Genomic DNA, 24,728 nt, shown 5'->3' with positions numbered 1-24,728 from the left:
CTATGTCTCAGACTGCTCTGCATCCTAATAGAAAGCCCACTGGTTTCTGGCCTTTAACATTCTGAAGATCACCTGAAAATGAAGGCCTCCTCATGTACACTGGACTATGACCAGATTTGTCTACCCTTTTACTTAAATATGCATGGGCAGTCAAGGTTGAACATACATTTAAGGACAAGTCTTTGCAAAGATAATATGCAAGGATAAATGAAGAAAAAATCTTAGAGGAAAGGAGAAAGAGATAATGCTAAGAACAGAAAAGAACTTGCCAGAGCTTATTTTCACAACTAAAGAAGATGTGGCATCAATAAAGTAACAACAGGTTCCAATAAAAAGAACCAATAAGAATAAGAACATGTTCATACAAATCAGAAATATGATGTCAAAATACAAACTCAATAGAAAGTAGATAGGAAAAATGTTCCCAAAATACAGCAAAAAATGCTAATAATACATTTTAAAATCGGCTTAAAATAAATGACAAAAATGTTAAGAAACAAGAGATACAAGTCTTCCTACTAAAAACTATCTTAAGATAAGAAAGGAGCCCCACACATAATTATCACTGTAGCATTTCAGCATACAAAGATAAGATATAAAACTTGCTGGGAAAACAAGTCATGAAGAACTGAAAATAGGGCCTACAATATAATGGAACAATATCTTAAAAGTTCTAAAGGAAAGTTTTTTTCTGAGTTACATTTTTGATGGTTTGATTTTTTAAATTAATTTTTATTGGGACATGTTTGCCATACATAATGATCACATCCATCATAGGGAATTTGTACCTGTACGTAGTAAATTTTAATTCTTTTTTTTCCCCACTTCTCTCTCCTCCCTTCTGTCTTTCCTTCACTATTTACAAAACTTTGTTTCCATTGTTTTCCTTCCATTCTTTTTAAAATTCCCATTTTTTTCTTTCCCTTCTCCAAACCCTTCCCTTGCTCCCCTTCCCATTTGAACATTTTCTTCTTCTTTTCCAATATCTGTCCTCTATTTTGGTCGTAATGTACCCTCTGGGTTTCTCACACAAGAGAAACAACACAATATTTAAACGTGCGTCTGACTTATTTTGCTTAACATTATGGCCTTGAGGTGTATCCATTTACTTAAAATTGTCTCAACTTTATCCTTTGTGCAATAGTAGTTCTCCATTGAATATAAAAATCACATTTTATTTATCCATTCACCCATTGATGGGCATATGGGCTGTTTACTTGATTTAGTTATTATAAATTGTGCTGCAAATAACACAAATGTGCATATATCACTATGATATGATGCTTTTAACTCTTTTGGAAAGATACAGAGAAGGGGAACAGCTGAATTAAGTGAATTTTCTACTTCTAGTTTTTTGAAGAATCTCCATACTGATTTCCATATTGGTTGTACAAATTTACACTCTCATCAACAGTGGAGAAGAATCTCTTTTTCCCACAGCCTCACCAGAATTTGATATTAGTTGATTTCTTGACGACAGCTATTCTTTCTGGAGTGAGATGAAATCTCAGTGTTGCTTTAATTTGCATTTTTCAAATGACTAGTGATGCCAAACACTTTTTCATATATTTATTTGCCATTTATAGTTCTTCATCTGAGAAGTATGTAATCATTTTAGGTGCCCATTTTTAGATTGGGTCTTTAAATTTGAGAGATCTGATTTTTAAAGAATTTTTTACATACTTTAGATATAGATCCTTTGAGTAATACCTGGCAAAAATTTTTCCCCATTTTTTGGGTTGTCTCTCAACTCTGTTGGTGGTTTATTTTGCTGTGCAAAAGCTTTTTAATTTGATGTGATCTCAGATGTTTATTCTTTGTAATATTTCTGTGCAATCGGGCTTTTGTTCATAAAGTCTTTGACTACACCAATGTCTTCAAGTTTTGCTTATTTTATCTTCCATCAGATTAAGTATTTCTGTTTTAATATTTAGATCTTTGATCCATTTTGACTTAATTTTAGTGCACAGTGAAAGATATGTTTGAATCTTTGGCATGTGGAAAGCCAGTTTTCCTAACGCCATTTATTAAAGAGGCTATCTTTTAGTGAAGATGTTTGGCTTCTTTGTCAAAGATAAGGTAGCTGAGTGGGTTTGGAGTTGTTTCTGCATTTCTGTTCTGTTCCACTGATCCTTTAGTCTGTTTTTCTTTTTCTTTTTTTCAAGTATCATGCTGCTTTTATCATGGTAGCTTTGTAATACAGTATAATTTCAAGTCAGGGACTGTGATGCCACCTGCTTTGCCCTTGTTGCCCATAATTGTTTTTGCTATTCTGGGTCTCTTCTGGTTCCATATGAATTTTAGGGTTGTTTTCTCTAATTGTGTGAGATATGTTGTTGGTATTTTAATAGTTTATATTAAATTTGTATAATAGTTTTGAGATTATGGCCATGGTAAACATTATTTTAAATCTATAATTTTAACTAAACGAGGAAATGGCTTTGGGATAGAATACTTATTTTTCAGAAATAGAAGAAGCTACAAGTCAGGGAATATGTACTAGAGTAAAACTAGAAAGTAAATGAAAGAACTTGGATGACTAAGCAAACTAAGAAAATAATGAAGGATGGGGAGGATATTTTCTTAATTATTTTCTGTATAGTTCCACATTAAATATGCATAATTTTAGAATTAAAAGAGAAATTAATCTTTAATACATTCAAGACGTGGCTATCACATAATGTATAGTATAATGGAGAGATTGATAATGACCAATCATAACAATGAATGCATAATTATAAACCAAGAATTACTCTGAAAGAAATTACATAATTATATGTGAGTACATAATAAAGGAATCTATCCAGATTCCCTGAAATATCACTTGAACTGAGCACTGAAGATGTTAACTGTGTTGCCATAGTTTGTGTTAGATTGGCTATGGGAGGTGACAGTAGTGATAAGGAAAATTCACTCCTGTATAATTGAATCTTGGATGGTGCCATTCACTGAAATAAGTAACTCTGGAGGAGAATAAGGTGATGAATATTGCTTGTCCATTAAGTTTAGCAGCATGATGATCACTGACAAACTTGGCAAGAGCTGTTGGTTTGATAGTAACCCCAGTTTCTTTGGTATGTTAATTTATGTGTAATAAAACTTGTGTGGTCAATTTGTCTATCCTGCCCTAGCAAGTGTTTTCCATTTCAAATTCTGTATTTCTTAGCCATAACTGTCTTATTTCTATTTTACAGGTCTGATTGGGTGCCACAGAAAATATGTCTACTGGCATGTGATTGGAGTGGGTACCACCCCCGAAGTGCATTCAATATTCTTTGAAGGTCACACATTTCTTGTGAGGAACCATCGCCAGGCTTCCCTAGAGATATCACCAATAACTTTTCTTACTGTTCAGACAGTGTTGATGGACCTTGGACAGTTTCTACTGTTTTGTCATATATCTTCCCATCAACATGGTAATATCTTAGGTCTTCAAAAATGAGTATCATGAAAATCTAGTTATATTTTTAATGGAATTTACTGGACATTACAGGAATGTAGTATGTTGCAGAAGTTGCAATTATAGAATTAGAATTATGTTAGACCTCAGCTGAGACTTCCTAGTTGCTAGCATCCCCGGTAAAGATTTTACCTGGAATGTAAGAGGATTTGAGTATTATTAGTATGGGTGAATTTTTAGTTAGATGTCAGTTAGAGAAGAGAAGTAGCTTAGGGATAAGTGACACAGGGAAAATGAGGAAGACAGTACATCATTGGTTTTCTTGCCTGGCCCCATTAACTTCAATACTAGGGAAAGAGGGACTACAGTTTGTAAGTGAAGATATGTTTTCTTTTAAACATTTGAAAGCCTAAACCAAACTAATTCCCCATCTCCACAGGCATCTACTGATTTCTATACTTGCTTCATTGGATTGCCATACAAATCACTGATTTAATAACAGTTTATTTGAAAAAATAGGTTCTCCATTTTTAATTTGATATACTCAAAACCAGTTTTATAAGGGAAATATTCATTTATGTATTCCTAGAGTAAAATAATGAATTTTGAAAAAAAGGGCAAAACATATAGGTATAGTCCAGAAAAAGGAAAATGGCAAAAGAAAGACCAGGGGAAGAAACCAGCCAGTATCGGATAATCTATACAAGAAGAAATCCCTATATGAATATGGCTGAGAGGAGTACTGATGTGGAAAGAGAGGCACTTAGGGCAAAGTCTTGAAAGCCTAAGAAGAGAAAAAGAAATCATGAAATTTAAGGTAAGACGTTCTAGTCAGAGTCTGACTGTTTTTTTTTTTTTTTTTGCCTGACTCTAGCTGGCATGGAAGCTTATGTGAAAGTAGACAGTTGTTCAGAGGAACACCAACTGCGGATGAAAAAGGAAGAAGAAGAGGAAGGTTATGATTATGATGATGTTGATTCTGAAATGGATGTGTTTAGGTTTGATGATAACTACTCTTCCTTTATCCATATTCGCTCTGCTGCCAAGAAACACCCTAAAGCTTGGATACATTATATTGCTGCTGAGGAGGAGGACTGGGACTATGCTCCTTCAGTCTACACCTCTGATGACAGGTAAACACCTTTAGAGTCTTGCTGCTACTCTTCTCCATACCCAAAACATCCTTACCAGTGATTCAAATGAAATTCTTGAGCTGCATTTAAGGGGTAGTACAGGTATGAAATTGAACAGTGTTGTGTTAGACAACTGTTTGCATCATGACAAAAACAAAACAAAAACTAAGATAACAACTTTTAGGAGAAAGGGTTAATTTTGTCTCAGGTTTCAGTGGGTTCAGTCCATGGTCACTTGACAACTTTACTTTGGGCCCATATTGAGGCAGAACATCTTGGTGAGAGCCTATTTTGGACCAGGCCTGAAACAGCAGGATAAAGTAAAAGGGGCCAGGCATCCATAGATCCTCTTCAAGACCATGCCCCTGGTGATCCAACTTCCTTCCACTGGATCACCCCTTAAAGGTTCCACGACCTCCCAATTGCTTCCTGGGCTGAGAACCACGCCTTCACACATGGTCTGTGGAGAACACTGAAGACAAACTGCAGCAGTTATTGACATATTTGGAGACCACCACAGCAAAGTATCAGATATATTTGTACTGTGTTTTTCACATTCTTTGCCTGGATGAAACCAGATCAGTTGTTTTAGAACTGAATTTTTTTGTGTACCTAAGATTTTCTATCCCAAAGCCTCATATTTTTGTCTCTCAAACAGAAGTTATAAAAGTCAATATTTAAACAATGGTCCTCAGCGAATTGGTAGGAAGTATAAAAAAGTCCGCTTTATGGCATATACAGATGAAACCTTTAAAAGCCGGAAAACTAGTCAATATGAATCAGGAATCCTGGGACCTCTACTTTATGGAGAAGTTGGAGACACACTTTTGGTAAGTTAAGGAAAAGGCTTGAGATTAGGTAAGAATGAGAAGTCTGGAGGTTTTGGGTTTCTATAATACTTCATAATTCAGCTTGTTTCCAAAGGATATGACCTTTTAAAAAGTATAAATACTGCAGAAATAAATGCTGATTATATATGTTATAAATGAGTACATAGGGTAAAATTTAATGTCATCCTATAAACCCACTATTCTTTGAATTTCATACTACTTAAACTTCTATAGGTATCCTTCCAGAATATTTTTCATTTTTTATATAGGAGTCAGATTACTACAGTTTGTGAGTTTTAAATTCAGTTTATGATCTGCTTTTGAACACTTAGTGGGCTTAGAAGGGCTTTGCCTTTTTAAACGATTGCAAAGAGAAGAAGGGGCAGAGTGAAGAGAGTGGAGAATATACAATAAAGCCTAGGGTGTTTACTATCTGGTGCTTTCCAGAAACTGTGTGCTGACCCAGATCTAGGTTATTAAGAATCTTTAAGGGGAAGGTTAATAGAATATTCAGTGAACAGTGCTTTAAATGAATATGGGTTTATTATTTCACAAGAAGGGAAATATGGTCCATTTTATGATAGTAGGTGTATCAAAGAATTTGAGAATCAGTCCCGGACCCACAGCTTACTTCTCCAGTTTAACAAAGAAAAGCATAAGACAGTGAAATCACATCTTTAGTGTATTACATGAGAATCATTTATTGCAAGAAACATCTTGCAAGAATTTTCATTTTATTGACAATTTAAACTAATTCAAAAATTTAAAAATTAAAATGTACAGTATTACAAGTGAATCATTATCTTGGTAAGGATTTGTAAAAAGCTTTTAATAGACATCATACTTGATAAAATTAAAAAAAAAACCTGCTTAAGGTTAGGATAAGACAGAGCTGGGAGGTATCGCCATCTCTATTCAGTGCTGTTCTGGAAATATCAGTGAGTGTTCTTAAGGGAAAAAAGAGAAAATTTTAGTATTGGAAAGTAATAAACAGGTTGTTATAGGCTGGGAATGTTGCTCAGTGATAAGGCACTCAGGTAGCATGTGTGAGGCCTTGGGTTCGATCCCCAGCACCACAAACATAGATAAATAACTTCTTTAATAAGAAACAGGCTATTTGGTGGACTTATCAAATGAGTGGATTTTAAAGCAGGAGTGCAAATGGGAGTTAATTTTCCCCCTCATCTCATACATGTTCAGATAAGAGGAAGGATTAACATCTTGGTCTTCCTTGCTGTCTCCATGTCCTGTCTTCCTTCTTTTCCTTTAAAGTCCTTACATCAGTATAATCCTCCTATCCTTTCTTGATGCTGTCATCAACTGCCCTCCTAGGCATGCTTCTTATTTTACCACAAGAATCCCTATTTGTCTCTCTTCTCTTAAGGAATTTAGTGCCCAAATAATGGAAAAGCCTGAGAGGCGGGAGTGTCTCCTCAATTCATGTGAGAAGGCACAGCAAAAACTTCCTGAAGCAATTGAAATAATTTTTAAAGAAATGGAAAGAGACTTTTAGTAAAAAACCTAAGTAGCTGTCTAAATAATTTCATGGCAAGAACAAGCACCTTGAACATTAGCTAGGCTAAAACCCCTATAATGTAAGTACAGGCAGCTTTTGGTTTTCTGGAAATAGGTTACAACTTTCTTATTGGTCCTAGTTGATTTGATTCTATATCTCATTTTTACTTTCAGATTATATTTAAGAATCAAGCAAGCCGACCTTATAACATCTACCCCCATGGAATAACTGATGTCAGTCCTTTGCACTCAAGAAGACTGCCAAAAGGTAAATATGACCTCATTTTAAAAACTTGTTTCTATTATTACATGGTTGAATTTCATAATGATTACATATGCCTAAAACATGATTATTTTCACATCTCCTTTCCTTTCCTTTTCTCCAACTGCCCTCCATCTCTTGGTCTCCTTCTCATTTGGAAAAGATTTATGCCCCTGTTCCCTATTAGATATCTTTTATTTTGTTTTTTAATTTATTTATGGTTTAGGTTTTGCATATGCAATATTTAAGTTTATGTTTCTGATTTATTTTGCTTGACATTATGGTTTCAAGATACATCCATTTTCCTACAAATGACTCAAGTTTATCCTTCCTTATGGCAGAGTAGTACTCTATTGTGGATAAATACCAAGTTTTCTTTATCCATTCATCTGTCAATGGACATGTAGAACTCTTTCAAATTTATCGGTCATGAATTGTGCTAAATTGTGCTAAAACATGGGTATACATGTATCATATGATATCTTTAACTTTCAGGAGGAAACCTAGAAGGTGAATAACTGGGTCAAACGAAATTTCTAGTTTCAGCATTTTGAGAAATCTCCATACTTTATAGTGGAGATACAGTGTACTAATTTACATTTTCACCTACAATGTATAAGTGTTCCTTTTCCCACAGCCTCTCCAGTATTGATTATTTGATTTCTTGACAATTAGCCATTCTTTCTGGAGTAAAATGGAATTTCAAAGTTGTTTTAATTGGCATTCCTTTAATGACAAGAGATGTGAGACAGTTTTTCATTTATTTATTGGCCATTTATACATCTGAGAAGTGTCCATTTGTTTCAGTTGCCCATTTTTGATCAAGCCTTTTTATTTTGGGGAGAGGTATGTTATGGCTTGCATCTAGATGTCCCCCCCAAATCCTCATGCAGTCATAGGTGGGCCTTTCAGAGGTGGCTACATCTAGAGAGTGTGACACTAGGATTGATTCATGGTGCAACGCTAACATTAAGGGTGTGAGTGCTATCTGCTCTAAGGACAGGTAGTCTGCAGAAGCTATAAGGGACAGAAAGTGGTTTGTTGCTTGTAGCTCATTTGCTAGGTGTCTTCTGCCTGCCCTGGTTTGCTATGAATTGTTTTTGTTCTGTGATGCCCTCTGCCATGCCACTCTGCCCTGGAGCCAACTTACTATAAACTGAAACCTCTGCAAACTGTGAGCTCAATAAACCTTTCCTCCTTTAACTTTGTGTGTTGGATATTTTATCTCAGCAGTGAGAAAAGTAACTAACACAATGTCTAACTATTTTATTTCTTTATATGTTCTAGACATTAGTCCTCTGAGGAATACTTGGCCAAATTTTCCCATTCTTTAGACTGTTTCTTCACTCAGTTAGTTGTCTTCTTGGCAATGCAGAAACTTTTTAATTTTATATAATACCATTTGTTGATTCTTGATACCATTTCTTGTGCACTTGAGATTCTGTTCAAAAAGTCTTTCCCAATGCCTATGTCTTTAAGAGTTTTACCTATTTTATCTTCTGGTACACTAAGTGCTTCTATTTTAATATTTATATTTTGAAGCCATTTTGACTTCAGTTTTGTACATGGTGGGAAATATTGGTGGTGTTCATTCGATCTTCTGCATATGAATGGCCAGTTTTCTCAGTACTGTACCATTTGCTAAAATGGTTATCTTTCTTCCAGCCTATGTTTTTGGCCTCTTTCTCAAAGATCAGATAGCTGAATGTGCCTGGGATTGTTTATGCATCCCTTAATCTGTTCTGTTGATCCACAAGCCCGTTTTAGTGCCAGTACCATGCTGTTTTTATCACTGTAACTTTGTAATATGACTTGAAATCTGGGATTGCATTGCCTCCTACTTTGCTCTTGTTCAGGATTGTTTTTGCTACTCTAGGTCTCTTCTGGTTTCATATGAATTTCTGGATTGTTTTCTTTAGTTCTGTGAGAAATCCAATTGGTAGTTTGGACTGGGATTGCATTAATCTGTATATCAGTTTTGGAAATATGGCCATTTTTAAATATTGGTCCTGCCTATCTAGAAAGAAGGAATAACTTTGCATTTTTTAAAAAAAATTATTTTAAAAAGGGGGAAACTAAACACAACAAAACAAAACAAAACTAAGCAGATCAGAAGAAAACAATGTAAGAGACACAGATTTTAAACCAACAACGGGAGATCATTACTGTCTATCATATTATATCTTGTTTTCCTCCAAAAAGTTGTCCATATCTTCACACACAATGAATTCATACAAAACAAAGCAGTATTAAAATGATCAGAACAGGATGATGAAGGCATTTTAGGGCTTCAAAACCAGATAAGTGGGAAATCAACAATAGCTGCCATAATGTCTCTCGTTTTCTTCAAATAGCTATCCATACATTCATGTATGCTAAAATTAAAACAAAACAGACTAAAATCACTCTGAAGAAAGAATAACAGTATTGCTGGATTTCACAGCATGACACTACGGAATCAGCACTGGATACCTTAGTGTCTCTTTTTCTTCAAAGTAGCTGTTCATTTCATCAAACATTATATAATTAATTCTCATAAATTGTTTAGGAGAAGTTCTATGCATATATGAGTCTCTACATGTATACCTATTCTTTCTGTATTACAGGGAAAAAAAAACAAATTCCTAGAAAAACACAAAACAAAAAAGACAAATAAACAACAATAGCAAAGAGCCCAAAACATTGACAATATAGGCCTTCAAAACAAGGTGGTATGAGCATAACTAAGATTGTTATTTTACATAATGATCTTCAAGAGTTCCTCAGATCAACATAAAATAATATGCACAGTTGATCCAATCCTATGAATGTTAACTGTTTTGTTCCAAGAATTTATAGAATTTGTAGCACAATCATTTTAGCTATCTTGTGTGTTTAATTATAGATATATTTTCTTTTCCCTTCTTTTTTTCCCCCTCACTTTCCCTGAGACATTATTTTCCCCCATTAAGCAGATTCTTATCCTTTCACTGTAATTACTGAGTTTTTTGTATCTTCTGTACTCTTACCATTTCTTATACTAGGAAGACTATACAGTATTTACACATGTGAGTTTGATTTATTTCACTTATGAATATGGTCTTGAGTTGAATCCAGTTACTTATAAATATCTCAATGCGATCATTCTTTATAGCTGAGTAGTACTCCACTGTATAAAAATACCACAAATTTTTATCCAGTCCTCAGTTGATGCACACTTAGGTTGTTTCAAAGATCTGGCTGTTATAAATTGTGCTGCTATAAACATGGGTGCACATATGCCACTGTGGTATGATGTATTCAGTTCAGAGGTGGAATAGCTAGGTAGAATGGGACTTCTAATCCCAGCTTTTTGAGGAACTTCAGACTGACCTCCACAATGGTTGCAGCAGTCTGCACTCCCACCAACAGTGCAGAAGAGATCCTTTTTCCCCACAGCCTCTCCAGCATTTATTGTTGGTAGTTTTCTTGATCCTGGCCATTCTTTCTGGAGTGAGATGGAATCTCAGTGTTATTTTAATTTGCATTTCTTTAATGACCAATGATGCTGAACACTTTTTCATGTATTTATCTGTCATTTGTATTTCTTCATCTGAGAACTATGTATTCATGCCAGATGCCCATTTTTGGAATGTGTCTTTGAATTTTGGGGATCTGATTTTTTTAATTCTTTACATGTTCTGCACTGAAGTCCTTTATAAGAGGGACTGTTCACTAAGATTTTTTCCATTTGTGGGTCTCCTTTTCACTATGCTGGAGATTACTTTCAACAGGGAAAAACCGTAATAGGATGTGATCCCAGTTATTGATTTTGTGACGTGTGGTGTGATTCTTGTTCATGAATTCTCTACCTACCCCTATGTCTTCAAGATTTCTACCTATTTTGCCTTCCAACAAATTTAGTGTTTCTATTGGTTTGGTGGTCATGAAGTTCTTCTGCTGTTCTTTGTCATGGAAGTATCTTATTTCTCCATTCATTTTGAAGGACAGTTTTTCAGGGTACATTAGTCTGGGTTGGAAGTTGTTTTCCTTTAGGTTCTGCAATACTTCACTCCATGCTCTTCTTGACTTTATTGTGTTGAGAAGTCTGCTGTGATTCTGACAGGCTTTCCTTTATAGGTGATCTGTCCCTTATCTCTAGCAGCTTTTAATATTCTGTTCTTATGTTGGATTTATAGGATGGTGATTATTATATGTCTGGGTACAGTTTTATTTTGGTTATGTTTATTTGGAGTTCTATATGCTTCACTGATCTGTATAGCAGTTTCCATTCTCCTGTTTGGGAAATTTTCAGCTATTACTTCTGTAAATAGTCTCTTGATATTTGTGTTGTTATCTTCTTTTTCGTTTATATCAATCAATCTTATGTTGTTTTTCTTTGCATCATCTTGCAGCTGTTGAATTGTTATTTCCTGATTCCTTGTTATTTTTAAAAGATCTTTCCATTCCTGTTCACTTGCTGCAATCTTGTCTTTCAGGTCTGAAATTCTATCTTCTCTTTTGTTGAGGGGGTTTTGGCAACTTTTGATGGAATTTTTGATTTCCTGTATATCTCTCTGAATCTACTTCATGCATTTTGTTTGTTTCTTATATTGTTCATCCAGATTTTGCATTTTTTTGCATTGTTCTTCTAATTTTTTAACTGCCTTCTTCAGATGTGTTCAGCATTTCTTTCATTACATTTACCATTTCTTCTTTTACCTAGATTATTTCTGATCTGAGTTCTTTTATAGCTTCCTAGAGTTGTTTCTTTACTTCAGTTGTTATCATTTCAAGAGTTTCAGGTGTATGCCCTACATTTTCTTCAGTGTCCACATCTCCTATGCTTGCTTGGGTTGGGCTGGAAGTTTGAGATTGCATTTTGCTCCTTCGTTTTGTCATTTTCTTATATTTGCATATTTCAAGTGATGTTCCAAAGCTTCCCCTGGTGTGCTGGGAATCACTTGGCCCACTTTTGGCTCCCAGGGCAGACTACAGGCAACTTCTAGCCACTTGGAGCTCACTGGATAGGGCCCATGTAGGCCTGTGGGGACCTCCCTTGCATTCTCTGTGGTTTGGGATGCTGGGTGTGGTCTTATCAGTTGGGAACATCGTTGCAAAGCTTCCTAGTGAGCTGGGATTCAACTCACACACATTTAGCTTGAGGGAGTGAATTCAGTCACCTGGTAGCTGCTTGGAGGTCGCTGGGCATGGCCTATCTTTGCATTTTAGAATATCCTTTTTGGTCTCCTTTTTCAGGGTATTATTTTTAATGTAGAGATTGTTAACTTCCTTGGTTACGTTAATTGCTTAGTATTTGATTGTTCTTGATTTTATTGTGAATTGCATTGCTTCCCTAATTTCTTTGTCGTTGAGTTTATTATTGATGTACAGGAATGCTATTGTTTGTTGTGTGTTGACTCTTAATCATGCTGTCTTGTTGAATTGGGTTATTAATTCTGGAACTATTTTGGTGGAATTTGGGGGTCTTCTATATAAAAAATTATGTTATCTGCTAATAACTATAATTCAATTTCTTCTTTTCCTATACATATCCCTTTTATTTTTATCTTATTGGATTGCTCTGGCTAGTGTTTTGAGTAATATATTGAATATGAGTGGTGATAGTGGATTATCCTTACCTTGCCCTGATTCAAGAGGAAAAGTTTTCAGGTTTTCTTCATTTAATATATATATATATATATATATATATATATATATATAGTTTTTTTGAGACAGAGTATCATTATATAGTTTAGATTGGCTTTGAACTCACTATGTAACCCAGCCTGGCCTCAAACTTGGAGTAATCCTCTTGCTTCAGCCTCCTAAGTGCTGGAATTACAGGCATGTGCCACCATGCCTCACAATTTTAATATAATATTGATGGTTTGTCATAAATGGATTTTATGAGACTGAGATAATGTCTTTCTATATCTATTTTATTCAGGGTTTTTTAAAAATCATGAATGAATTTTGGATTTTTCCATTTTTTTCTACATCTATTGAGATGATCATGTGATTTTTGTCCTTCCTTCTGTTTATCTGATGTATTAGATTTAGTGATTTGCATATGTTGACCCATCCTCCTTATATATTTGAGATGAAGCCTACTTGGTCACAATGTATAATCTTTTTGATTTGTTGTATTCTGCTTGCCAATGTCTTCTTTATTTATTCATTCATTTACTTATTTATTTAGTGTCTGTGTTCTTTAAAAGGATTGGTTTGTAGTTCTCTCCTTTGATTGAATCCTTATCTAGTTTTGGAATCAGGGTAATGCTGGCTTCCAGGAATGAATTTGGGAATACTCCTTCTGTCTCAGAGAAGAGTTCAAGGAGTATGGATGTTATAGCCTCCTTGAAGGTCTTGTAGAATTCAGCAGTGAACCCATTAGAACCTGGGGATATTTTTGTTGGATATGTATTTCCATATCAGTTGAATTGCCTCTTATTAGATTGCTTGGGGTTTTTAAATCTTCTTCATTCAGTTTTGGTAATTCACATATATCTAGGAATCTACACATTTCTTCTAAATTCTCCAATTTATTGGAGTACAGTTTCTCAAACTAGTTGCTAATATTCTTTTGGATTTCAGTTGTATGTGTTGTGATTTTACCTTTTTTTTTCTAATTGCACTGATTTTGGTCTTTTCCTCCCTTTTTTAGGTAAGATTGGCAAAGGATCTGTTTTTTACATTCTTTCAAAGAACTAAATTTGATTCATTGATTCTTTATATTGTTTGTTTAGTCTCAATTTCCTTCATTTGTGCTCTGATGTTTATAATTTTTTTTCCTGTACTAGCTTTGGATTTGGATTGTCCCAGTTTTTCTAGAACCATGAGATACATCATTAGGTTATTTATTTGAACCGCCTCTATTTTTTTTTCACAGTTGTAAACTTCTCTCTTAAGATTGCTTTCTTTCGTTGTGTGCCATAGATTCAGGTGTGCTATAATGTACTGGAGTTATCATTTGATTCTAGGACCTGTCTAATTCCTTCCTTGATTTCTTTTGTGACCCATTGAGTGTTCAGGAGTATTTTATTGATATTTATAAAATTTCTTTGCAGCTGGAAGTTGTGGCATATGCTTGTAATTTCATCACTCAGGAGGCTAAGGCAGGAGATTGATGTTAGTTTGAGGCCAGCTTGGGTTACAAAGTGAGTTGAAGGCCAACTTGAAATGTATAGTGAAACACTGGCTCTGTAGTTTCCCTTGTGGTTAATTTCTATTTTCAGTGTGCTATGATCTGATAGACTAGATGGGATTCTTTTGATTGTTTTGCAAGTATTGAGGAGGTTTTATGGGCTAGTTATGGTCTATTTTGGAGAAAATTTCATTTGCTGCTGAGAAGAATATGCCTTCTGTTTTACGGTCCAACACTGTGTCTATGAAATTCATTTTTTGAAGATGTGGTTCAGCTTTGATATTTGTTAATTGATCTATTTGTCAAAGTGGAATAATTAGGTCACTTACTATGTGTGTTGGTGATTATTTGATATTTCATCTCCAACAATGTTTGTTCAATGAAGTTAGGTACCCCAGTATTCAGTGCATATATATTTACAATTGTTATCTCTTCCTGTTGAATTTTTCCAAGTTAATATGTAGTGGCCTACTTTGCCTTTTCTAATATTTTTTTCTTAAATTAACTTTGCATGAATTTTGTGCCTTTCCTTATTTTGGTAAGATTGGCTTAAGGTTTGTCTATTTTAATGTTTAAGAAAAACAACTCTTTTATTCATGGATTCTCTGTATTTAGTTTTAGTCTCAACTTCATTAATTTCTGCTTTGATATTTATCATTTCCTTCCTCATACTTGCTTTGGATTTGTATTGTTCTTGTTTTTCTAGCACCTTCAGGTGCATCATTGGGTCATTTATTTGTGTTCATTCTGTTTTCGTATTGTGGGAATTCACTGCTATAAACCTCCTTCTTACAATTGCTCTCATTGTGTCCCATAAGTTCCAGGGTGTTATTCTGGCATTATTATTGTTTGACTGCAGGCAGTGTCCCATTCCTTCTTTAATTTCATCTGTGACCCACTGATTATTCAAAAAAGTATCATTTAATTTCCATGTTTTTGTATAGTTCCTGTTGTGTCTTTTGTTAATGATTTCTGGTCTCATTGCACTATGATCTGATAATATACAGGGGAAAATTTAAATTCTTTTGCATTTACTTAAACATGACTTATGAGATATTATGTGGCCTGTTTTGCAGAGTCTCAAGTGCTAATAAGAATGTGTATTCTGTTGTTTTTGGATGGAGCACTCTGTAGCTATCTATTAAGTCCATTTGTTCTAGGGTTTGGTTCAATTGATATTTCTTTGTTGATTTTTTTTGTGTGTAGTTGATCTGTCATTTTATGATAGTGGGCTATTGAGGCCCCCTATTGTAATTTTATTGGTGTTTATCTGGTTTTTCGTGTCCATTGGTGTCTGTTTTATAAAGTTGGGTGCACTTGTCTTTAGCGTATGTATGTTTATAATTGTTATCTCTTCCTGTTGAATCGTTCCCTTAACCAATATGTAATGAACTTCTTTGTCTCTTCTGAATAGTCTTGATTCAAAATCTAACTTGTCTGAAATTAGGATAGTTACTCTTGCTTTTTTCTAAGTTCTTATTGCATCAAAAATTGTTTTCCATCTTTTGATTTTTCCATCACTGAGTTTATTTTGTATCAAATGTGTTTCTCGTATGCTGCATATTGTTGGCTTTTGCTTTTCATTCATTCTGCCAATCTGTGACTTTTTTGGGGGGAATTGAGATGACTCATATTGAGTTATTATTCAGAGGTACTGACTTATTCCAATCATTGCATTATTTTCCCATTGCTGTTTTCTTTATTTTTTGCTTAGATGCTCATCCTATTAGGTGTATTCATTCTTTTTGACTTCTTGGCCTTGTTGGCTTCATTTTGTCTTTCTTGGATATTGCTGAGAATTTTTTGAAATGCTGGTTTGGTGGTCATGAATTTCTTAAGCTGCTCCTTGTCATGGAAATAGCTCATTTCCTTGTCAATTTTGAAAGAAAGTCTTTTAGGATACTCAAGTTAAGCTTGGAATTTGTTATATTTCAGAACTTAAAACACTTCACTCCAAGCCCTCCTGGCATTTAAGATTTGTGTAGAAAGTTCTTTATATTTCTAACTGGTTTACCTTTATATGTAATCCATTACTTTTCTCTAATAGCTTTTAAGATTTTTGTACCTGCAGTGGAGGAACTTTAAGTATAGAAAAGTGGTTCTCTTTTGGTTGTGGCTATTTGGAGTTCTGTATGATTTACTTACCTATATATTTCTTTCTTACCCAATGTTTGGGATGTTTCCTGCTATTCTTTTTTTAAGGAGAAAAAAACAGAAAAATCAAGATGCAAATAATCAAAAAATAACAACAACAAAAGCAAAATGACAAAAGAACACAGTAGCAATATAGGATTTCAAAACAAGATGATAGGAAATTAACAATGGTTGTTATATTGCATATTGTTACCTTCAAAATAGTTGATCAGATTACCAGATGCAGACATGCAAGATTGATCAAACAGTATAATTTCCCTTTGAGCACTTTCTTTCCCTTTTACTGTATCTATTGTATCTTTGGGATATTATTTACTCTGTCAGTTTCTTATGGTAGTGAAACAATATGGCGTTTATGTGTGCAAGTCTGATTTATTTCACTTATGAGTCTGGTTTCTAGTTATATCAATTCACCTATAAAAGCCTCAAGTTTATCATTTCTTTATGGCTGAGTAGTTTTCTTTTGTGTAAAAATACCACAAATTTTTTAATCCATTCCTTGGCTGATGGACACTTAGGTTGTTTCCAAGATCTGGCTATTACAAATCTTGCTGTTATAAATATGGGTGCACATATATCACTGTGGTATGATGTTTTCAATTCTGGGGAAATACCTGGAAGGGGAATAGCTGTATCAAATGGGATCTCTACTCCTAGTTTTTAAAATCTCCACACTGATTTTTATAATGGTTTCACCAGTTTACACTCCCACCAACAGTGGAGAAGTGTTGCTTTTTCCCCACAGCCCCACCAGCATTTGTTATTGGCTGACTTCTTTTTTAAAATTTTTTATTTTATAAAGAAAAACAGAAAAAAGGATAGAAATTATATAGAATATTAAAAAACAGTTGGAAATCAATACTAGTTAATATAGTACATATTGTTATCCTACAAGTAGCTGTTCAGGTTACAAAATCCAGATGCAAAAAACTGATCAAACAACCAAACAATGACAGCTGTTGACTTCTTGATGATAGCCATTCTTTCTAGGGTGATATAAAATCTCAGTGATGTTTTAACTTGAATCTCTTGAATGACCAATGATGTTGAACATTTGTTCATGTATTTATTTTCCATTTGCATTTCTTAATCTGAGAAGTGTTTATTCATCTCAGATGCCCATATTTGGATTGGGTCTTCGAACTTTGGGTCCTGATTTTTTTTCAATTCTTTATACATTTTAGATAAAAGTCCTTTGTCTGAGAAACATTTGACAAAAATCTTTTCCCAGTCTGTGGCTTTTCTTTTCACTCTGTTAGTAACTTCTTTAGACGTGCAAAGAGTTTTAATAAGACGAAATCCCAGTTGTTTATTCTTTGATGTACTTCCCGTGCAGTTTAGTTTTTGTTCATTAACTCTGCTTACTTCTATGTTCTTGAGATTTCTATCTACTTTGTCTTCAGTAGGTTTAGTGTTTCTGTCTTAATATTTAGATCTTTGATCCATTTTAGCTTTAGTTTATTTGTTTTTGATTTTTTTGTCTTTTTTTGAGACAGTATCTCTTTATGAGTTCAGGCTGGCCTTGACCTCACTTTGTAGTCCAGGCAGGTCTAGAATTTGCAAGAATCCTCTTGTCTCAGTCTCCAGAGTTCTGGGATTACAGGTGTGCACCACCACACCTGCTTTGACTTTAGTTTAGCGCATGGTGATAAGAATGGGTCTAGTTTAAGTCTTGAGCATATAGAAAGCCAGTTTTTCCAACACCACTTATTAAAGAGGCTTTCTTCCAATGAACATGTTTGGCCTTTTTGTCAAAGATAAGGTTTCTGTCATTATTACTGCAAACAGATTTTTTGTGTCATTTGTGCTATCTTCTAATTTTTCACTTATTTCAACTATTCTTAGGGGGCTGGGGATATAACTCAGTGGCACAGCACCTGCCTTGCAAGTGCAAGCTCATGAGTTCGATTGCAAGTACCAAAAAACAAAAACAAAAACAAAAAACCCTTACCAATTATTCTTAGATTAGTCATCCTTGCACCATCTAGCAGTATTGGAACCATCTTTCTTTCATGTTTTTGTGGGGTTATTTTAGGTGTGTTTGAGTATTTCATCTTTGAAGTTATCATTCTCTTCCAGTTCTTTTTTTTTTTTTTTTTTTTTTTTTTTTGTACCGGGGATCGAACTCACGACCGGGGGTGCTTGCAAGGCAGGTGCTTATGCCACTGAGCTAAATCCCTAGCCCCTGTCTTTCAGTTCTGAAAATCCATCTTCACGTTGGTCAGTTCTGGTGCCCAAAATGATTTTTTTTTGTTTTTTTTTTTTTTTTGCGGTACCAGGAATTGAACTCATGACCTCGTGCTTGCCAGGCAGGTGCTTATGCTGCTGAGCTAAATACCCAGCCCCTCCCAATATGAATTTTAATCTCCTGGATTTTTGATTGAAAGCTTTTCATGGACTCTAAGTCTTTGGTAAACTGGTCATTCATATTTGTATCATTTCATTTAGCTCCTCTGGGTTTTTATTACTGTCTTCTCAAAGCTCCTGCATCTTTTTGGCTATTACTTCCATTATCTGATCAGCTATATATTTTCTAATCCTGCTGAGTATCTCTTTGAGCTGTTTTCTGATATCTTCTGTTATCCTTTCCATTAGTTAAGATGTGTGGCATGTGTGTGCTATTCTGCTCCTCGGTGCCTCCTGGATTGGTTTCAGGGGAGTTGAGAGTTTTGGGGGGGTATTTTTTGTGTTGTCTTCTCATATTTTTGCTGATTTGTTCATTTGTTTTCCTATGTTTTGTGCTGAGGTTTGTGCCTCCTTATAGTCTAAAGACTTTGTTGCTAGTATAGTTTTCTTTAGTTGCTTTTCAGTGATGTACTTTGAATTATAATCTTTTTCGACAGCCCTAAGTTCTGATTACCTTGGCAGATTTGGAAGAGTAGGATGCAGTGTGGTTTGCCCAGAAACCAAGTTCTTTGGAGATTTACTCTAGCATTATGAATGTCACAGATGTAATCTGAATATTGACTTACAGAGATATAGTGACAGTTATGTACCCCTGTTAATAACAAGTAAATCTGCTACAGCAGTATCATCCAAGACAAACAATACTAACATACCTTAACAGTCAGTTATGTACTGCACTTAATCTTAGAGACAAAAATTAGTAATTATGGTGTAAACTCTAAGTCAACCCAATTATTGATTTACAGCTAATGTGTACTAAATGCAACAGCTATATCTCTGCACGTGGCAGAAAAGAATTCAACAATAATTTTACAGAGTTAACCACCCAAAGATTAACAAAGCTTTATGGCTATACTATTTTTTTTTATTGGTACCAGGGATCGAACTCATGACCACCTGCTTGCAAGGCAGGTGCTTTTGCCGCTGAGCTAAATCCCCAGCACCATGGCTATACTATTGAGGATGTAGGTGCAGGGACTGAGAGAATGCAAGAGGAAAATTTTTAAACCTTAAACTTTATGATATGAGAAGAGGAGAAAGAAGAGGCATAAAGGATTTTATTAGGAAGTAGAAGTATACTTATAAAATTAGGTAAAATTAAGAGAAAAAACTGGTAAGGAATAAAAGGTAAAATAAAAAGAGAGGAAAATTAAATGATTTTTTTTTTGGTGTGGAAAATTGAACTCATGATTTCAGGCTTGCCAGACAAGCGCTCATGCCACTGAGCTAAACCCTTGGACCCTGAGAACTAAATGTTGTGTTTTTGTTACTGGGGATCGAACTCAGAACCTCACACTTGCCTGGCAGGTGCTTACACCACTGAGCTAAATTTCTGGCCCTAATGAAAGGAATTATACAGTGAGTAAAAATAAGAGAGAAATAATTAAAGGGAGAAGAGTAAAATATAAAGAAAAAAGAACAAGAAGTAAGAAAAGAGATAAAAGCAACAAAGAAAGACAAAGGAAATTTCTTCAAGCCCTGGTGAAGAAGAAATGAGGGAAGGAAAGGAGGGAAAAAATGAAACAAGAGAAATAAAACAAAAGCTAAAAATAATACACACAAAAGAACAAAAACACTAACAATAAAAATAAAAACGAAAAAAAATTTACCTATGATTTTGTACATGTGTTTTTCTACCATTTTGGGGGGCAGCATCCAAGTCAAGGTGTATCTCTGCTCATGCGGGTAGATAAAGATGGCAGTCAGACCCTGAACCTGTGCTGGATGCAGGCCCTAGCCCATAGTGGAATTAGAGCAAGAGTGTCAGCTCTGCCACTTTCAAATCCAGAGAAATTCAGGGTGAGTCTGACCTCTGACTGTGGGGGTGTGACCTGTATATCCTTTAGTTAAAACCCTTCAGAGGATCTGTTGTCATCCTGACCATAGCTGTCTCTAGTGACAGTCCCTCCCCCACGCACTTTGAGAATGTAACACTGTGCCCTGAGTTGAAATCTTGTAGCTGCTCCAAATTCCAGGCTCTAACCGTCAACCCCTCCCTTGAAGGTTTTCTGACCAAGCACTCTCTCCAGTAAGGCTGGTGCTTGGACTGGAGTCACTTACCATATGTTGCAGGTCACAGCATCCAGCAGTTCATTAGTTTTGTTTTAAATTTTATTTAAAAGGAAAAAGAGAAAAAAACAGAACAAAACAAAACAGTGTAAGGGTACAAGTAATACAGAACTATAAAAAAAAACAGTAAGAGATCACCAGTTAATAGATTACACATTATCATCTTGAGAGATAGTTGCTCAAGTCACAGGATCAAAGCATACAAAGTGGACATTCAAACAGTAAGACTGCAAACAGTTGTGTTCAATGATCCAACCAAAAACATTAATATGGTCATCTATTTAACACCCCTAAACACACTTGCTGTTGTATCCTGTAGGGCACTTTTTTTCCCTCTCATTATTACAACAAAATTTACACATTTTGAGTTTTATTGCTCCCATAGATCTTATTACTTTTTTTTGGAAGAGAATAAAATCAAACATGATAAAATAAAGCTGTCAGTCAAAACCAAGAATAGACATAGCACATGATGTAAAAACAGAGTACAAGGTTATCAACAATGGTTACCATAATGTCTCTTGCTTCCTTAAGAAGAATTGTCTATCTCATTAGGTATTATAAAGTTGAACAAAACAGTAGAGAACAAGACCAATAAAACCTAAACATTGTAAACATTACAGGACTTAAAAGAGGATAATAGTCAAACCAGAATGGGCATCATAGTGAATCTTATTGCCTTCAAAGTAGTTGCCTATACCCTCAAACTTGAAACTATCATACAAAACAGAACAGAGTCTAATCATTCAAAACAAGATAGTGGGTATATTACAGGACTTCAAATAAAGTTAATAGGAAATCAAAAAAGTTACTATAATATATCCTGCTAGTTTTTATTTATTTTTCCCCTTAGTTAAAACAAGTAATAAAAAATAATTTAAAAAATTTTTAATAAATAAGGGAGAGATTGAGATAAAAGAGGACATAACAACATAGCAATACAAGTCAAAGCATGACACTTTCAGCAACCTAGTGCTTCACCACCAAATAACCTGACTTAATAGTAGTTACCATAGTGTCTTTTTCATTGAAATATTTGAATATAAGTTTATGTACTATAGCTTCAAACACATCAGGTCAGTGTAAAACCATTCAAGTGGATAAAAGCATTGTAGGGTATTTAGAACCAGCTAACAGAAAACAAACAATGGTTTCTATATTATCTCTTTGCCTATAACAATTTTTGTTTATATTATCACATATAATAAAATCCAGCAAGATACAACATGATGAAACCGATGGAGACAGAAGAGCCATAGTTTGATGGGGGCTTCAAAACAAGATGGTATTAAATCAGCACTACTATTATGATATCTTTTTTTCTTCAAAATAGCTGTTCTTTTCATCACAGACAATAATATCAAGCAGCCCAGAATGAAGCCATTCTAATTAATAACTGGAAATTTTATAAGGCTTCAAGGCCACAAAATGGGGAATCATGATTACCACATATTTTTATATATTTGAATCATTTCCTATACTAGGGAATCTATTCAGTATTCACACATGCGAGATTGACTTATTTCACTTATGAGTATGGTTTCTTTTTTTAATTTTATTTAAGGAGAAAAAAAAGCAGAGAAAGGGTACAAGTTATACAGATTTACAGAAAAAAATAAACAGTAAGAAATCACTAGTTAATGGATTACATATTGTCATCTTAGAAATAATTGTTCAAGTCACAAAATTAAAGCTTGTAAAGTGGACATTCCAACAATGATACTGCAAACAGTTCTGTTCAATGATCCAATAAAACTCTGTGATATCATTTTCTATCTTATACACTTAAACATACATGCAGTTATATCGTTTAGAGCACTTTCTTTTCCTCTCTTTTGTACAATGACAATTACACATTTTGAGTTTTGTTGCTCCCACAGTTCTTATTACTTTTTTGGAAGGGAGTAGAACCAAATGTGACATAACAGAACAGAGTCAATCAAATCAAAAGGGTGGACATAATAGATAATGTAAAAGCATAATACAAGGTGATCAATAATGGGTACCATAATGCCTCCCGCTATCTCTAATAGAATTGCCTATATCATCAGTCATAATAAAATTGAACAAAACAGTAAAGAACAAAACCGACAAAACCAAAATGTTGGAGACATTGTAGGTCTTCAAAAGTAGATAAAAGCCATCGGGAATGGGCGTCATAATGAATCTCACTATCTTCACAGCTGTTGCCTAAACTTTCGAACCTGGTACTATCAAGCAAAACAGAATAGGGGGACATCAGTCAAAAACAAGATGGTGAGAGTAACACGGGGCTTTAAATCAAGATAATGGAAAGTCAAAGTGGGTTACTATAATATATCCTGCTCTTTTTATTTATTTTTCCCTTAATTAAAAGGATAAAAATTAAAAAGTAAATAATGGAGTGGAGATTGAGATAAAAGAGGGCATAACAGCAAAATAGCGCAGATCAAAACATAACCATTTAAGCAGAATAGTGTTTCACCACAAGATAATCCTGACATAAAAGTAGTTACCATATTGTCTCTTTCCTTGAAATCCCTGAGTACAACTTCGTATACTGTAGCACCAAATATATCAAAACAATGTAAAACCATTCAAGAGAATGACAGCATTACAGGGTATTTAGAATCAACCAACAGAAAACAAACAATGGTTTCTGTATAATCTCCTTGTCTTTAAAAGTTTTTGCTTATACTATCATACATAATAAAATCCAATAAGATACAACCTGTTTAGACCAATGGAGACAGAAGAACAAAAGCTTGATGAGACTTCAAAACAAGATGATACTAAATCAGTATTACCTATTAAGACGTCATTTTCTCCAGAATAGCTGTTCCTATCATCCAATCTTCTCTGCCTCATTTCTGTTGAGCTCTTTTTCTGTCATTAGTTGTCAGTTTGTCTTCTTCATTTTGTTCTCTGCTCCATTCATTGTGGCCTCCCCGCCACTATTTCTGGATTCTTTGTATTTTTCTTTTTTTAGAATATCCTGCAATACTCTCTGTAGAGTTGAATTGGTGGTTGCAAATTCCCCCAGTTCCTCTTTATCCTGGAAGCACCTTGTTTTTCTATCAATTTCCAGGGACAGTTGTGCAGGATATCTCAATCTTGGCTGGAGATTATTATCTTTCAAAGCTTGAATTACTTCCCCCCACGCTCTTCGTGATTTGATGGTTTATGCAGAGAAATCTGCTGTAATACTGATGGGTATTCCCTTGTAAGTGGTCTGTTTCTTGTCTGACAGCTTTTAATATTCTGTTCTTGTATTGAATTTCTGGAATTTTTATTATTATATGCCTGGGTGTTGCTCTGTTTGGGTTGTAGGTAGCTGGGGTCCTGTATGCCTCATACATCTGGGTATCTTTACTTTTGCTAAATTAGGAAAATTCTCCTGGATTATTTCTGTGAGTAGCTTTTGTAGTTCATTTGTTTGTGTCCCTACTTCTTCTTTTATGTTCTTAATTCTTAAGTTATTATCATCTTCTTGTCTTTGTATTATTGCTGTTTGTTTCTTTGTTACTTTTAAGAAGTTTTTCATTTCATTCTCCCATATTACAAATCTGCCCTCCAGTTCAGATAGTCTGTTCTTAGTTTCTTTCAAGCTGTTATGCCAGTTTTCAATAGAGTTTTTAGTTTCCTGGTAGTCCCTTCGAACCTGCTTCACGTATTCTATGCTTTCTCTATTTTCTCCATCAAACAATTCTCCCCTCTTTTTCTGATCTTCCATTCCACCATCCATTTTTTCTTGGGTGCTGCTTAGCATTTCTCTAACTATTCTGCATACTTCTAGCATCTAGTCATTGATAACTTCATTCCTGAATTGATCTATGAGGCTCTCTATATGGCGCTTTATGTCTATTGGTGCTTT

The 24,728-nt window shown here is 34.6% G+C and overlaps 1 protein-coding gene across 3 annotated transcripts in view; it reads left to right on the top strand.

The window, feature by feature from the left end:
* The window catches only part of F8 (coagulation factor VIII), a 186,454-nt gene that overhangs the window by 49,706 nt on the left and 112,020 nt on the right, over window positions 1-24,728 (top strand). For all 3 annotated transcript variants that reach the window (XM_003462126.3, XM_063246630.1, XM_013141253.3), the window contains exons 7-10: window positions 3,195-3,416; window positions 4,275-4,533; window positions 5,192-5,363; window positions 7,053-7,146. In XM_003462126.3, coding sequence (XP_003462174.1) covers window positions 3,195-3,416; window positions 4,275-4,533; window positions 5,192-5,363; window positions 7,053-7,146 — 747 coding nt within the window. The remainder of the gene's footprint in view (window positions 1-3,194; window positions 3,417-4,274; window positions 4,534-5,191; window positions 5,364-7,052; window positions 7,147-24,728) is intronic.

Source organism: Cavia porcellus, unplaced genomic scaffold (assembly GCF_034190915.1).
Source record: "Cavia porcellus strain 051 isolate PalLab524CR breed Dunkin Hartley unplaced genomic scaffold, mCavPor4.1 scaffold_3, whole genome shotgun sequence".
Taxonomy (NCBI): domain Eukaryota; kingdom Metazoa; phylum Chordata; class Mammalia; order Rodentia; family Caviidae; genus Cavia; species Cavia porcellus.
The sequence above is the reverse complement of the archived record's forward strand: the minus strand, read 5'-3'. Positions and strand labels throughout refer to the sequence as shown.